Source organism: Pithys albifrons, chromosome 9, assembly GCF_047495875.1.
Source record: "Pithys albifrons albifrons isolate INPA30051 chromosome 9, PitAlb_v1, whole genome shotgun sequence".
NCBI classification, from domain to species: domain Eukaryota; kingdom Metazoa; phylum Chordata; class Aves; order Passeriformes; family Thamnophilidae; genus Pithys; species Pithys albifrons.
In genome coordinates this window covers 26,735,375-26,750,062 of record NC_092466.1, presented here as the reverse complement: position 1 = coordinate 26,750,062, position 14,688 = coordinate 26,735,375, and the positions used below count along the sequence as shown (strand labels likewise).

General features: G+C 40.9%; 1 protein-coding gene across 3 annotated transcripts; it reads right to left on the bottom strand.

The window, feature by feature from the left end:
- Positions 1–3,092: 3,092 nt before the first annotated feature.
- On the bottom strand, positions 3,093–13,653 carry PRXL2A (peroxiredoxin like 2A). Of its 3 annotated transcripts, none has more exons than XM_071563703.1 (6): positions 13,480–13,653; positions 7,465–7,644; positions 6,997–7,088; positions 4,793–4,933; positions 3,699–3,863; positions 3,093–3,573 (listed from the first exon to the last, which is right to left on the bottom strand). In XM_071563703.1, the coding sequence occupies exons 2-6, from the start codon at positions 7,640–7,642 to the stop codon at positions 3,475–3,477; spliced, it is 675 nt and encodes a 224-aa protein (XP_071419804.1). In that variant the 5' UTR covers positions 7,643–7,644; positions 13,480–13,653; the 3' UTR covers positions 3,093–3,474. The 3 variants fall into 3 exon arrangements, with proteins under 3 accessions (XP_071419804.1, XP_071419803.1, XP_071419802.1); XM_071563702.1 differs by having other exon boundaries at positions 13,410–13,651; XM_071563701.1 differs by lacking the exon at positions 13,480–13,653 and adding an exon at positions 10,369–10,525.
- Between the last annotated feature and the right edge of the window lie 1,035 nt (positions 13,654–14,688).

Here is a 14,688-nt window from a genome sequence, read left to right as displayed (position 1 = left end):
TATCAAATAAAATTGGAGGAGATTAGGCTGAATCAGTGATGGAACTCTGCCCACCTTGTCTCCAAGTGTTTCCCCACCTGCCCTGCTGTGACAACTGGGGATCACACAGGTCTGCTCTGGCTCCCCTCAGCCTCGGGCGCCCTGTGGGACAAAGGAAGCTGCTCACACACCACCAGTATCGAAAATTAATGTCTCAAAAACTTAATATGTTACATTTTGTAAGTATTACAGTGAAGTCTGTTAATAATGTGTTCCCTCCACAGTTACTTAGAAATATCTCTATACCATAGATTGTGTCATTGAATACATCTTTCCTTCAAGCTTCTTAAAGGAAAACGAGAACACAAGGGAAAGGGTCACAGGAGCAGATGTCTTTTCAAACAGTGGTTAGAATCTGTTATGCAAATCTTTCACTGCAGAAAAAGCCTTGGGTTTACTGATGACTTGCATTTTGGCTGGCAAGCAGTGACATCCAGTGGTGCAGAGAGAAAGAGAAACTTGCTCATTTTCTTTCTGTCACAGGGCATCACAGGAAACGCCTCACAAAATGGCAGGGAGCCCTTGGCATTCCCTTCTCTTTGAGGACATTGGCAAATGGCACCAACTGTAGGCAATTTGACAGCCGTGGGAACAGATAAGCCACACGGGAAAACAAAAATGCACAACGGAAAACACCCTCGGGGGTGTTTTTCTAATTGCCATAAAAAATAACTACAGATAGGAAATGGAACTGTAATTTTTAAACTTCAGATAAAAGCACCTTCCTATATTACACCTACGCCATTTAATTCACAGAATTTTCATTATTTTATTAGTATTTTTTTCTTTTATTAACCCTGGTTATATGCTTAAAAAAGATTAACAGAGAAAAAAGATTAACAAAGAAAATTGATGGAAGAGAAATCACTGCAGTTGAGTTTTACTTTTCAACCCCAGAGTAAACAAACTTTATTAGAGTTTCCAATAGTAGCCAGCTGAGTGTTGAACTTTGATGTGACATTTGATGCACTGAGAAGTCATTTAGATTTTTGGTACATGTCATGTTAGAAAAAACATCAGAACATTATATGCAGACAAGGACCTGGGCCAGCAGAGGCCGCTGTTAGCATAACAAAATGGACAGCTACTTTTTTTTTTAATGATAATTCTAAATTTAAAGAAAATATTTTTGATTTATTTTTTTTAAGCAGAGTCAGACCTTGCAGTCTACAGCATTGGAAATTCACTTAGATTTCATTTGTACCTCCTTTACTATTTTGCTGGGGGTTTTATTTCTTCAAGACTGCCCATTTCCAGCTGTTACTAACCATTCCTAGCTCCTGGGCACCACCTATTTTCTATCTTCCCCATTTGTATTTTGTCAACATGGAGATCAGAAAGGATGAGTCAACTCCAAATAATCCCAAGGTTGGCTTGAAAAAAAAATCAGAGTTATTAATAATAATCCTTCAGAACATTTTCAAATGCCATTTTGACCTTCCTTGGCTACAAATTTTGACTTGATTTCTGAAAGACAGGATTAGAAAACCTTAAATGTGGGTAAGCTTACATAACTTTCAAATCAAGAAGCATGCTGTTTATGGGAACTAACAGCAGGAAAACACTCTTCAGACCAAGGTCTGACATGGTTACCATATACATGCCTTTGCAGAACCTGACAGACCAGAGAACTTTCAGTTTCCACAAGAATTTTAATAAACACCCTCAAAAATACTTCATGGGTCTTTCTAAAAAATATTTTTACATGAAAGAACACTCCAGCATGCAGCATTAGTGATTTATCTGTTTAACAGCCATTCCACTTCAGACAAGCATTCTAAATGTCGGACAAAGTGTCTTTCTGCTTCTGCTTCCAAGATAACAATACACAGTCCCTTTCAGTGGGCTAAGAACAGGGCTGCAACCCCAGGGCATCTTTCCATCATCTAAGACTTCCTGCAGCCTGACGGAAAGAATGGCAGGACAGCTCTGACAGAGTAGGTGGAATTCGGTTGCATGTACACAAAACTTTAAGTAGATGCTCTCCAGATTTAGCAGGTTCTAAAGGCATTTGACTGTATCTTCAACTTCTTTATCTATCTGGTTTCCATCCCATAGTCCAAGGACTGTTTATGCCTTTCATATTTCATGTTTATGGGAAATGCATAAACAGCCCTTGGAACAAGGCCTGAAATCCAGGTCTAAGATCAGTACCTTCTTTGCCATTCCTTGTGAAGGATCCATTCTCTGCAAATAGCAAAGCTTTCTAGTTCCCTCTAGAAAGAAAACTCAGAACTTCACAGGAGCCACAATCCAGAATTCTCCTACTGCTAGATATTTTTTATTAGTAGCATCTTGGAACTCTTAACAGTAGCTCACACCCATTTCTTTTAGCATCTCTTTTGTTTCCTACCACTTGCACTCCCCAGTTAACCACACACCTACTGCAGACCAGTGGACACTTATGCAATGCTCTGAATTTTTTAGAGCCTTATGTCAGGCAAGCTTGCAGGATACTGGTACTGCCTTTCAGCAGTAAAACTCAGAGGGCAAGAATCCCTCAAGCACAATTCTTCATTTCATGAAGCAAGGCCTGGCTGCTATGAATGCCATTCAGAGGAGACCATTTCCATCCAGTCAGGCAGTTTATGTCTTTGAGAATCCAACCCCATTCATGGGCATACTTACCTATGCAGCTCTGAACACAGAGGCAATACATGGTCCTCTGTACCTGTCCATGACCTCGAGGAGAGCCTCTTTTGGAAGGCCATAGCATGTCGTCAGTTTGCTATATGTAGACTTTGCTGCTCTACTCTCTGAGCTCTTGTTCCTTCCTCTATCCCCCAAAATGATCAAACACAAATTTCAATGTATAGTAGCATATGAGTCCAATTTCTGTTTAGTTTCCAAATGAAACATAAGAATCACTCAAAATCCTCACTGCTAGCATTGTTTCAGGGGAACTGTGAAGAACAGACTTTGGAGAGCACATAGATATTTTTGGCTATAATCAGTTCTGGCTGAATGTTAAAAAAAAAAGGTCAGGATTTCATCCATAATGATGCAATTAAGCCTGCATAACTGATTAATGAAAAAGAAGAAAACAAAGGCACTTAATTTACATAAAGTTTTATTATCCTTCAACCCCAACTTGTACTCCTTTACGCCAGCTGTAGCAGAGTTTTGTTCCCCTAGGTAGACAGGTTTTCAGCTGACTGTCTCTGACTGAAAACATCTAGGCTAGGTCAAATTTTAGACCCAGCCTTTCATTAATCCAGTCAGATACAAAGGAGCAGTTGAAATCCTGACCACCTGGAAGGCTGCAAAGGAACAAAAAACAATCCAAGAAGATTTTCATCATTTTCTGTGTTTGAACAGAGAACCTTTCCTGCACACTGATCACTAAATAGTTAAGTAATTAAACTGCACGTTCAATAAGTGGATGCATTCCACATTTCAAGCTGTAATCAGAAACATGTGCAACTGTTTTTCCAGTTATGAAGCCTGTGGTTTTATCTTCTCAACAGCTTCAAGGACAGATGGAAGGCTGACTTTGTCTCCAAATTCTTTCTCACGATGCTCCAGTAACACACCCTAGTCAAAAACAAAAGGGAGAACTTCATACACTGGTCTCCTCATGGGAGATCAACTGCCCAGCAACTGAACAATTCCAGAAAACAAACTTTTGGTCTCACAGTAGACATAAAAGCCTGTAGTACCTGTCTTCCTGCCCCAATCACATATACTCCTCCCAGGGTGAATCCTTCTCCTTCCAGGTTACCACTATATCCACTTCTCCAAGCACGGAAGAAATTTTGCCAGACTCCAACACGAAAGAAGCCTGACATCATCATTTTTCGTCTGCGTGGACCATAAAAGCCTTTCTGCAGGGAAACAGAAAATATCTCAGCAAACAAAGTGAAAAAGAATTTTCCTCCAAAATTGAATTCAGAAAACCAGTGAACCCTGTATTCAAGAAAAGTTAACAACACGCGAAAGTTAACAACACACAAAAGCACAGCTAAAAAGAAAGAGCATGTGAATTAACCTCTTTAACATGCTATCTAACCACTCACCTCCACACAGCCAACTAGTAGCATTGCCACAATTTATGTGGATTTTAAGCTCATCCACAGGTATTTAAGCTCCATGTACACCTACATCCCTATTGCTGACAACAAGGGTGGGTGCTTTGTGACAAACATATTTTTTGTTAGTTTGGTTGGGTTGTTTTGTAAAATTCAGCCTGATTCTTTTACACAAGCAGAGTAGGGAGAGAAAATAAAGGTATCTTCTAGTTGATTTTGAGTATTACATATTCTTTTTTCTTCAGAAGCCAAATGATTTTAAAATGTGTCTTCTGGTTTAGGGAGAAAGCAGGGCTGTGGTTTTGTAGGACATGAGATTGTCAATACAGCACATGCCATTGTACAGGGACAAACCATATCACTGCAATTTGGGTTGTACATGAATTAATTGTATCTGTCACCTTCAAACCTTGATTCATACATCTTAAACAATTCACACAGCCAGCAGAAGAAAGGAATAAATATTAACAGGCCATATTGTTTACCTGTTAAAGGGGTGGAATAATCCTGCAACACCTTGTTATCAGTGCATAGCAACACAGCAGTTTGTAAGCTGAGCAGGATAGGCGTATATATAGAAAAGCAAAGCTAATTAACTTCTTAAACTACCACTAAATCCTCTTTCATTCGGTCCACATTTTATCTATATTATTTATACAAGCTCTTCAAAGAGGGCATTCATTGGTTTGTTTTTAAGCAAAAGGAGAACACGAACTTCACTGTACCTTTTCATCCAGAAAGATTTCTCCTTTGAAATAATGCTGAAAATCCTCCACTTCAGTCCCTATCTTTTCTTTCACAACAGCATAGAGAGGGACACCCAGCTTGGACAGCTGAGGTTGCAGAGAGGAGAGCTCAGAAGCCTCCTAAGGAAAGGAAAAAACACCAAACATGTCAGTTAGTAAATGGAGGTTGGAGAGTTGCTCCTTGAATTTCAAGACCATCAGAAATATACATAAACCCTAGCTTGACGTGCAAACCAGAAACAGATCTGTAAAACAGACAATAAGCTAGCTGTACTCCTAGGCAGCTCTTTATCAGATTTACTAAAATTCTTTGTTAAGCATGGAGGAGTGAGACATTTTTGAGCATTTACGGAATAAAATACTAAAAATACTGAAGAAAACATACTTTTAACTCAAAGCTGTAGATATACATTGCCTGTATAAGGGCTTCAACTATGTTTTGAAGTATTTACAAATGGTACAAAGATACTGCCTGCACATCACTTTCAAATCCTTTTTCCCAAGTTGAAATCCATCATTATCAGCCCTTCTGCAAAGTATTTTGAGGGCTCTGTGGAGGAGCAGGCTTTACAAGTCCAAAATAAGTAATGGAGTGCAGTTGCACTCTCCCTCCTAAGTCCCCCAGTAAAACTAATTGGGGAATTTCTTCCTAGACCTTCAGTATCCCAGAGGCAATATTACTTTTTCTGGTGTCTAAGAGTGTAAGTCACCACTGAATGTGCTGGGTTTTTTGTTCTCTCGAAGGAATCCCAGCTCCCACAGTTTGTACAAAGATCCCAGAGGTTTCAAACAGAGTGTTATCCAAGACCTACTGCCTACAGATTAACAGATATGGCAAGTGATCTGCATTGACTCATTTCACTAGCTCAGAGTCAATGACAGCAGGGAAAGAAGCAGCTTTCATGCTATGGAATAACATTAAAGGACAAAAAAAAGGCAACTGCAAGAGGCAACTCACAAAAATACTTTGAGTATACAAAAATCAAAAATAAATTAAGTTTAGACAGTTTAAAAGCTTTCTCAAATGGTTTCACAGTTATAAGACAAAACAACTCTTTGCCTTAATGAGCAAATCAGTAGTGCAAGTAGCTCTGTTAAAAATGTAACATTTTAAACCAAAAATCCAAATTATAAAATTAAATTTCTTTGTCCTCAGTTCTTTCCAGAAAGGAAAAAACCCACAATTTTTTGATTTGTGCTGTTCATTTCTACTTAGGAAGTCTGCATTAATAATAACAATAACTAAAAGAAAATAACTCAAGGATTCCTTTCTGACTGTGACTGTATGTGAAAGTCACAGTCAGGCATGTAAGTACATTCTCCTACCTACGCTACACCTGCTCAGAGAGCAAAGTACTTTAATCTTTAACCTTCCATGAATTCTACACATACTTAAGCAGCTAGTACTGACAGGAGCAAATGCCTTAATGAAGTGATTACAATATTACTTACTCCTTGTTATAATGTGTAACAACATAATAGCTATTTTTCCCTATAGCTATTAGAAATATAATGGCTAAAGTACAAGTTATGGCTGTTCCCAGGCACCTGGTACATTCAAATCATATTTTATGTGTCTCCTTTAGAGGAGCTTCACCCAAGGGGCCTAACGTCAACTTAAGCATTAAATTTTGTTTCCCAACCCACCTTTTTATGGAACAGTAACTTCTTATCTTCAGACACCTTTCTGCCTCACATTCAGCACCTACAACAGTGAGTGACTACCTTTATGCACATCTCTATTTTTTTGCTGAGTGTTATCTGATGGCTTTCTATCAGTACAGTTATGGGCTGCTCTGGACCAGAGACTACCTGGCTCAGAGAGATTTAATATGGACATCTGGAACACAACTGGCTAATAAGAATCATTATCAAATGGATTTTGTGCAATCACCCTTTCCAATTACCATGGGCTAGGTCCCTGGCAGATGTAAATATCATGTAACCATCACCTTCAGAGAGGAAGGTGTTCAGGACCTGGATTATACAAACAAGCTGCAAAGGAAACTAAGTATGCTATTAGCTGGCAATCAGTTTGAACTAGGAAATAAGACCTTTCAGATATCTTAGACATGTTTGATGCGTGCCCTATTTGTCCCTCCCCTTTATTTAAAAGGAATCTAAGAGAATCTATTCAAGTAGCCCTTAATTCTTCCTAATTAATCCCCAAGCCCAGCAAGTACCTCTCTGCACAAAAATCATCCAGGTCTTCGCACAGCCATGATCACTGCACCATTCTTCTTCCATAGTTCACCAGCTTTGAATGTCCTTTGTTCTGTTTGTACAGGAGAAACAGCATCAATAATAATATAAGCCATTCTTGTTTATAATGATTAATGCTTTAAGGACCAACACAAAGCACTGCAGAGAATTTCATATTCAAATACAGCTCTATCAGAAAAAAAAAGAAAAACTATATGCATAACAGGATATTACTGCTTTATTGATTGTAGAAGTGCTTCTTGTTTCAACCAGAAATAACAGTTTTGGTTGGTTCTCCTTCACCAGAAGTATTGGATATCAAGGACACTCAACTACTACATGTTATAACTAGAAAAGACTAAGAGAACTGCTTCCAACCCATGCCTTACAAAGGTTCTTATCAAAGTCCAATTATTGAAGAAGGTGGGCTGAAATATCCAGAATCTTACCTGATCCCAAAGTTTTTAGCTCTATCTCCTCTAAAAACTCCAATGAAGCCTTTTCTGGCTTGGACAAAAATAAGTCAGTGTTAGCAAGGACAATCCCTGTCACAGCTGCACCAATGGCTCCAAGGCCAACAGACCACATGCCCATGGTGAATACCCCTAAGTCAGGCAGGAAGGACATTTCTGTGAATAGAAAGAAGAAAGCAGCTTTAACACTAGACATCAATGATGCCGGAGAAGAAGGAATTGGATTGAAACAACAACTAAAAGTTCACATGGGTATTTTTCGTTTGAGTGGAGATGATCTGTATATTTATTAATGTACTGAACTAGGTTTTAAAAGACCTAGATTACATTGCAGTTCTGTGCCTGATCCACATCAAAACTAGGTATTAACAAGATATTCTTACCTTTTCCTTCCACCAGCCTGACACAAACATTAATTATTAAAGTGCTTAGATGCAATGAAGACAAAGATGGTTGAAGTGCATGGGTGTAATAAAGAGCCTGTAACAAGATGACCTCTGTGTTAGCCCGTAACTTAAATTATTACAAGACAGTGGTTTCTTTCTGTAGATTAACTGTTTTACACACACTCTGATTTATATTAACTAGTGAAATTTACAAATATACTTGCAAAAAAATAAATCTAAACCTGCTATATCTGGTTCAACATAACCAGCAAAGTTTTATAGGCCTTACAGTTCCCCACTAGAACCAAAGCAGGCACCAAGCCAAAATTAGAGCTCATGCCTGCAGACAGAAATATGTAGACTTGCAACCATTTTATTGCACACAGTGATCCAACATTACAAATATGCCTGGGACAGCACCTTGCTGCTATATGATAACTAATTTTCCCTCTTGCTAAAGCAGAAAGGACTTCAGGAGCAAGCAACTTGAACTCACACCCATCAGTTTGAACTGATAACACTGCAATGGGAACCATTATATATGCATGCTCACGTCTGTGAAAGTACAAACAGTGCCTGTGGTTACCAGTGACTCGAGTTAGGTAGCAATTTTATTTAACCACCTTCCATCCACAAACCCCCCACAACCCAATCCTGACCCTTCCACATTTCACAAGCCTGGAAAGGGCTGACAGCCACGTTCCAGTGAAGCAGGTTCACTTAATGAGGATGCTGGAAATCACAATTAGCTCTGTCTCATGGACAAAATTCAAGATCCAGCTCTGAGCAACAACTGGTACAAAAGTCACTGGAAGTTTGGCAGTATAAGAAGTCCCTGTAGGCTTACATCACAAGATTTGCAGTCACCCAACTGCAGCATTACACAATATGGAGAATCAATTTTTTTCACAGCCATCAGCGAAATCCTATTTCCTGAGAGAATATTTTGGTAACTATTGCTATCAATATACACTTCTTCATGTGAGAAGTTCCCACTCAAATGAATATAAGAAAATATTAGTCTTTGATCTGTCACTGGCAATAAACCATACATATGCATTATCTTCACAGCTAGCTGTTGCAAGAATTCATAAAGTAAGAATTAGGAGCAGCTCCTCACTTTTGTGTTCAGAATTTTCTGTGAGGAAAACTCCTTTCCATCCTTAAAACTAGCTCCAGAATACTACTGGCAAAAAAATAAAACTAACTGCCTGTTTGTTGAAACAGCTAGAAACCATCTGGGAAAAGAAAAATCACATTGTTCTTTTAACAGCATACTTGGTTCCATGGAAGGCAGTATCATGGTATCTAAAAATGTGAGTAATCCATGACCCCAAGCACGAAACAAGGCCAGTTTACATGAATGTAATTCAGATAAGAGAACAGATTCTACCCTATTTCACTGCTTATTTCTAACCAAGGGAAACGTTCGTTGACCATATCTGCCTTCTTTGTATAGTTTGGTCAAACAGAAGTCATGCTGTAATGACAAGTTTTTGATATCTGCCTCTGACACCTATCAGAGACCATCCTGATCCCAGTTTTGGAATGACCAAAGTGTAACTCCAAATGTATGTAATGCAGTAATAGCCTTGTGTTAAGACTTATAATCGCTGTGGCATACACAAAAGGCAGCCCTGCTCCCTCACGGAGTTTAATTACCCAACTATTCTTTGGACTTCAATCTTGTCTGATCAAGAACTGTTTTTCTCCTAATTCTTAGTTACAGGAAGATGGGGATGGGGGTTAAAACACAAATATTAATCCCTTGTGCACATCATTGGTGTAGAAAAATGTTGCCAAATTTGTGGCAGCTGATTAATGAGTAGTTCTCACAACACTTTTTATTAGCATTATTATTCTTAATGTTAGTACTATTAGCACCACTAAAAGCCAGCTTCTACTTGGTTGTTAGTTGTTAATAGAGGAGATCATTAAGCTTAGTCAACACATGTCTTTAGTTTAGTTGGACTCTTTGGTTTCCACACAATGATAAAAAAACCCCTATTCAAGTATGTGATTTTTTCGCTACTTATATAAATAGGGAAAAGAAAGATGCAGCTCTACATGATGATACCAAAATTCCTTCTCTGCTAAGAAACCACCATAATGAACCACTCTGAAAAATATGCATGGGAAGCAGCAGGCAGGATTATTAAAACATTTGCTAGCAAGACAGGCTGAGCCCTGACACATCATGTCATTGAACCCCAAGTGGTTCACTGGAAAACAGCTGAGTATTTGCAACTAGCAGCTTAATTTCTGTTTAGCTGCTGTTTATTAAGGAAATCAGAAGCTCAAAAGGTCTTCACTACCCTCCACCCCACCTTAAAATACAAACAAAACTGCATTGCGATCAAACTCTATGAGTTTCTAAACATCAAAGGGCAGTCAGCAATAAGAAGACACAACAAAGCATCCCGTAAACCATAATCCATGAGAAGAGACGACAGAGCATCCCATACGCCTGTAACACAGAGGTGCAGGCACTCACCAGAACCCATGCAGCCTGCGGGAGCATCAGCCACCAGCAGCAACCCCCCCGCGAGCGCAGGCAGGAGAGAAGACAAACTGCACTGCCACGGGTGGCGAGTTGGCAGGAGCACAGCTCTGGAGCCTCTGCCTCGCGGCCAGGACCGGGCTCTCAGTGTCTTTGAGCAATCCCTGCCCCACTCACCCTGCAGAGCTTACGAAAGAACAGCTGTCCAATCCAGGGCAAGACTATTTTAAAGGTGGCATAATCATTCATCCTTTTTTTTTTTAAACTTGAACACATGGTTACCTTTTTTTATGGGGTGAGTAGATACAGGGAACAGGAATTACAGAGAGGTTTTCTGAAGCTGAGAACATGGCACAAAGCTTTAAGATCTGCATGCGAAACGATGCCCTTCTGTAGAACTGTGCATTTTTACAAGCAATACCTTCTCTATGTTTCAGACTATTCTACGTCTAACCCTTTCACACATGAACACTATATGACAAAACAATACAAACTACTCTGGAAACAATTAGAAAGCCATCACAATGCATAATATTAGGAAAGAAAATTCAGTTTAGAGGTTGTACTAGTGAATTAACCCATCATTTCTATGTGTGGTTACCTGCTTTAGCGCCAAAATCCCTTTGCTAAAAAACATAATTTTCTCTAGAACTATCGGATCTGCAGTCTCTCAACCCTGCTAAAACTTACAGAAGAGAACAAGCACTTCTCTGAAGAGACTAGAGGCCAAAGAAAAACATCTTTTTTTGTGTTTTTGTAGTGACCACAAGAGCTCTCCAAATAACAGTGAGATATTTTATCATCTGTGAGTATGCAGCTAATCAGAATTTAAACAACCTTAATCTTAATCCTGTTTTAAGTGCCAGTTGCTCTTCATTTTTTTCAAGACCAGTTAAAACATGGTTTCCTAGATGTTTCATTCCCCTCCCACTCACAACTAGAGAAAAAACTGTCATTCGGAGGGATAGCTATCCTTAAACATTTATTTTAGCAGTATAAACAGGACCCATTGCAGCTGTGTCAAAAAAAAAACAAAATAAAAAAAACCAGCAAAAAAACAAAGAAGAAAGCCTGTTTTTAAATTGTCGATAAATCTCCGGGTACCAAACAGATTTACTTACATACTTTTCCTGAAAAGGAAACTGACCAAAAGTGGGAACACTCAGTGGACACTCTCACAAGTTGAGCTACACTAGCAAATACTCTCTAGCCTAAAATGGCTTTGACCACCGCTTGTTCTTCCCTTCTCTCCCACTCCCAACTTCCCCAAGACATTCTTTACCAAGCCTAAAAATGTTTCAGAGCTTTGTCAGAACTTGTGTATCCCAAACAAGTTGAGCTGATTTTTTATGAGCCATTCCCCCATAAATGAGTCATGATTACAAACATCTTTCTAAGCTAACTCCTATAAAGAAAATTTACAATTCACAATAACCTGGTAACATGCTCATCAAGATTTCATGAGCTTTTAAATACCATTAAGGATTACAAAATACTGCATCCTGACAGACCTTCAAACTTTAGCCTTGCTTTCAGTGGGGATCTGACTGGATAAACTTAGGAGGTGTCTCCCAACATAAATCATCATTTAAATGCCAAAATCAATGCAAAGAGAGGCCTCCTAACATTTCTGATGGCATAACTGTAAGCAATTTTCATGACATGAGGCATTTTTTAGTTTTCTTTTTGCTAAAGACCTAAGAAACCATCCCTTTTGTCAAGAGTAACAGTCATCTTTTTAAGGTTTCTTCCTGGTCTGCGCATGGTTCATTACTGAATTTCCTACAACACTGCTCTTGCCTCTAGCTGAACAGAAAGTTGCTGTGTCAAGCAAGCAAGCAAACCAAACTCCTTCCTTTGAAAGGAAGTTTGTTGCTAAACAAAATAATCTCCCCATTCTCGGACTGTTTTAAAGAAACCCAATATATAAGCAGGCGTTTTCTTTTGAGTAAGGGAGAGCAAACAGCTCTGGCACGCAACTTCGGAAATCTTGCCACCTCCTAGTGTATTCAGAGGGAACAGGCAGCTGGATACTGTGTATGGGAAAACTCAAATCTCTGATCAATAGCAAATGCAGATACCATGGAGATGGGACACCATATCTGGAGCACAGAACTGCAAAACGTATTTTTCTGAAGATAATACAGGCTACATTCACTGCTTGGTCCGCTGGTGATCCAGAGCAGGAAAGTTGCACGCTGTGTCAGCCTGCAGAGGTGATGGAGGAAGGGAAACACCAACAGACCCACTTAGAATGCAAATCAGCATTCACTGAAAACACAGCAGATGCCAAGCAGCACGTGGTCCCTCCTGTTCCAACCCAGCAGGTTCAAGAATCCCAACTGCTGCAGATTCAAGCTTAAATTAAGAATTATTTTCCCACCTTTTTAGATTCTTAGGCCTTGCTTGTATTTTAACGTCCACATTCCTCACACTACACATAATATTCATAACCACAAAATTATTTCTTACTAAACGCAAAACCGCAAGAAAATGGATACTCGTTTCTGCTCTGCCCCCTTGGGCAGGGGGCTCTTGTGCATAAACGAGGCTGCAGCACATTGCTATACACCCAGCGGAGAACAATGTCCCCCACAACCTCCTTTCCCCTGTGCATTGCCTGCTGTGAACCAGGTCTGATGAGCAACCCTGTCCCTATGGTTCTAGAGAAGCCTGGGAGGACTCTAAACTGGTCCTTCGAGCAGCCCAAAGGTGCGTTCGGCGGATTTCTTCAGTTGTGCGATCACACCCAAGGCCCAACCGACCCATCGGGAATGGCGTGAGAAACGCGCCCGGTCCGACCCTCGCTGCTCAGCAGGGGCAGTCTCGGCAGTCGCTGCCGCCGCCGCCTCACCCCGCACACCGAGCCTCGCACACCGCGCGCCGGCGGGGCCGGGAGGGAGGACGGGCGGGCCGGGGCAGCAGCTGGCGGGAACAGCCCGTGGCGGGGACAGCCCGTTCCCGTGACAAGCACAGCGGCAGCCCCGCTGCCCCCCGGCCGTGCCCCCACCCCGCGGCCCCGCTCCCCCACTCACAGCGCCACCGCTCCGGCTCCGCGGCCGCCGGCACCGCCCCCGCGGCGCTCCGCGCAGGCACCAGCCGTACCCGGCCCCGCGCTGTGCCCTTCGGCCCGGCTCCGGGGGGATAATCCCCGCTGCTAGCGGCTGGAGCCGATCAAAGTCTTCTGCTCCTTCCCGGAACCCAGTGTCTGCTCATTGGGCTTTGGTGAGCTTCTGCCTAAGCAAAGAAAGGAATGAAATATATTATGGGATACAGTGCTTAAATATGCAAGGAAAAAAAAAATCTCCCTAACGACTTGAGTCCAAGAATGTAGTGAGTTTTTCATTCAAGTAATCTGATTAATGAGGCACTTGAAACGTTTACATATATATTGCATTCAAGAATATACTTGTTCAGATAAGCCAGCCAATAACATGTCACAACATCCTTAAACAAATATGCTCTTCAGAAGCTTGTGGTCATTAGGAACCACTCCAGCCAGAAATTCTGGGGACTGGTTTTCAATACCTTGGGACTATTTCCGGAGGTCATCTGTTAGCCTGGTACTTAGAACTCCAAAAAACAACAAAAAAAAAAGGTAGCAATGACAGGTCGTAAACACAACAGCAGCCCGGGAGAATGAATATAACCCCTCTGATGGCACTAAAGAGTCTACAATTCAAAAACCAACCAGAGCCATCGTTTTTCATCATGACCCAAACTTACCTAGACCAAAGGTCCTTTTCTTCTCTCTTAACTGGGAGTTACCAGCCACTCTGGTTAGCCCTGCTCAGTTTATTCCTTCTTTGCAGTTTCTGTTTATCTTTAGCGCAGAGCTTGTTTTTCTGAGGGATCTCACCACAAAACAAGTTCTCAGCTAATGAGAAGCAACAGCAGCGTTGCCATTCTGATCTAGCACAGATCAAACTGGAGGCAACAAGCCATATAAATTTGAATGAGCCTGAAATCATCTGGAAGCTTGCCCAGGCACCCCACCAGACCCCCACCCTGGTTCCGAGAGCCTGGCTGCTCCAAGACCATGCTCTCCTCCTCCCTCAGGAGGGACACAAGCAACCTTGTGCTCTCAGAAAGTCACATGGCACAGCAGTCCTGCAAGACAAAGCCCTGTTCCGGCATGTTGGGTTGTACATGTCAGAATGGCATGGGCTCAGGCAGTTACAGGGAAAAGACTTTGGGCCTTTTTGCCCAAAATGGTGGTAATTACGCTTTTATCTATACAGCCTCCCCCTTTTTTATTTTTTAAGTCAAATGGATTATAAAAAGCCTTAGTCACTCAGTGTTAGCAGCAATTAA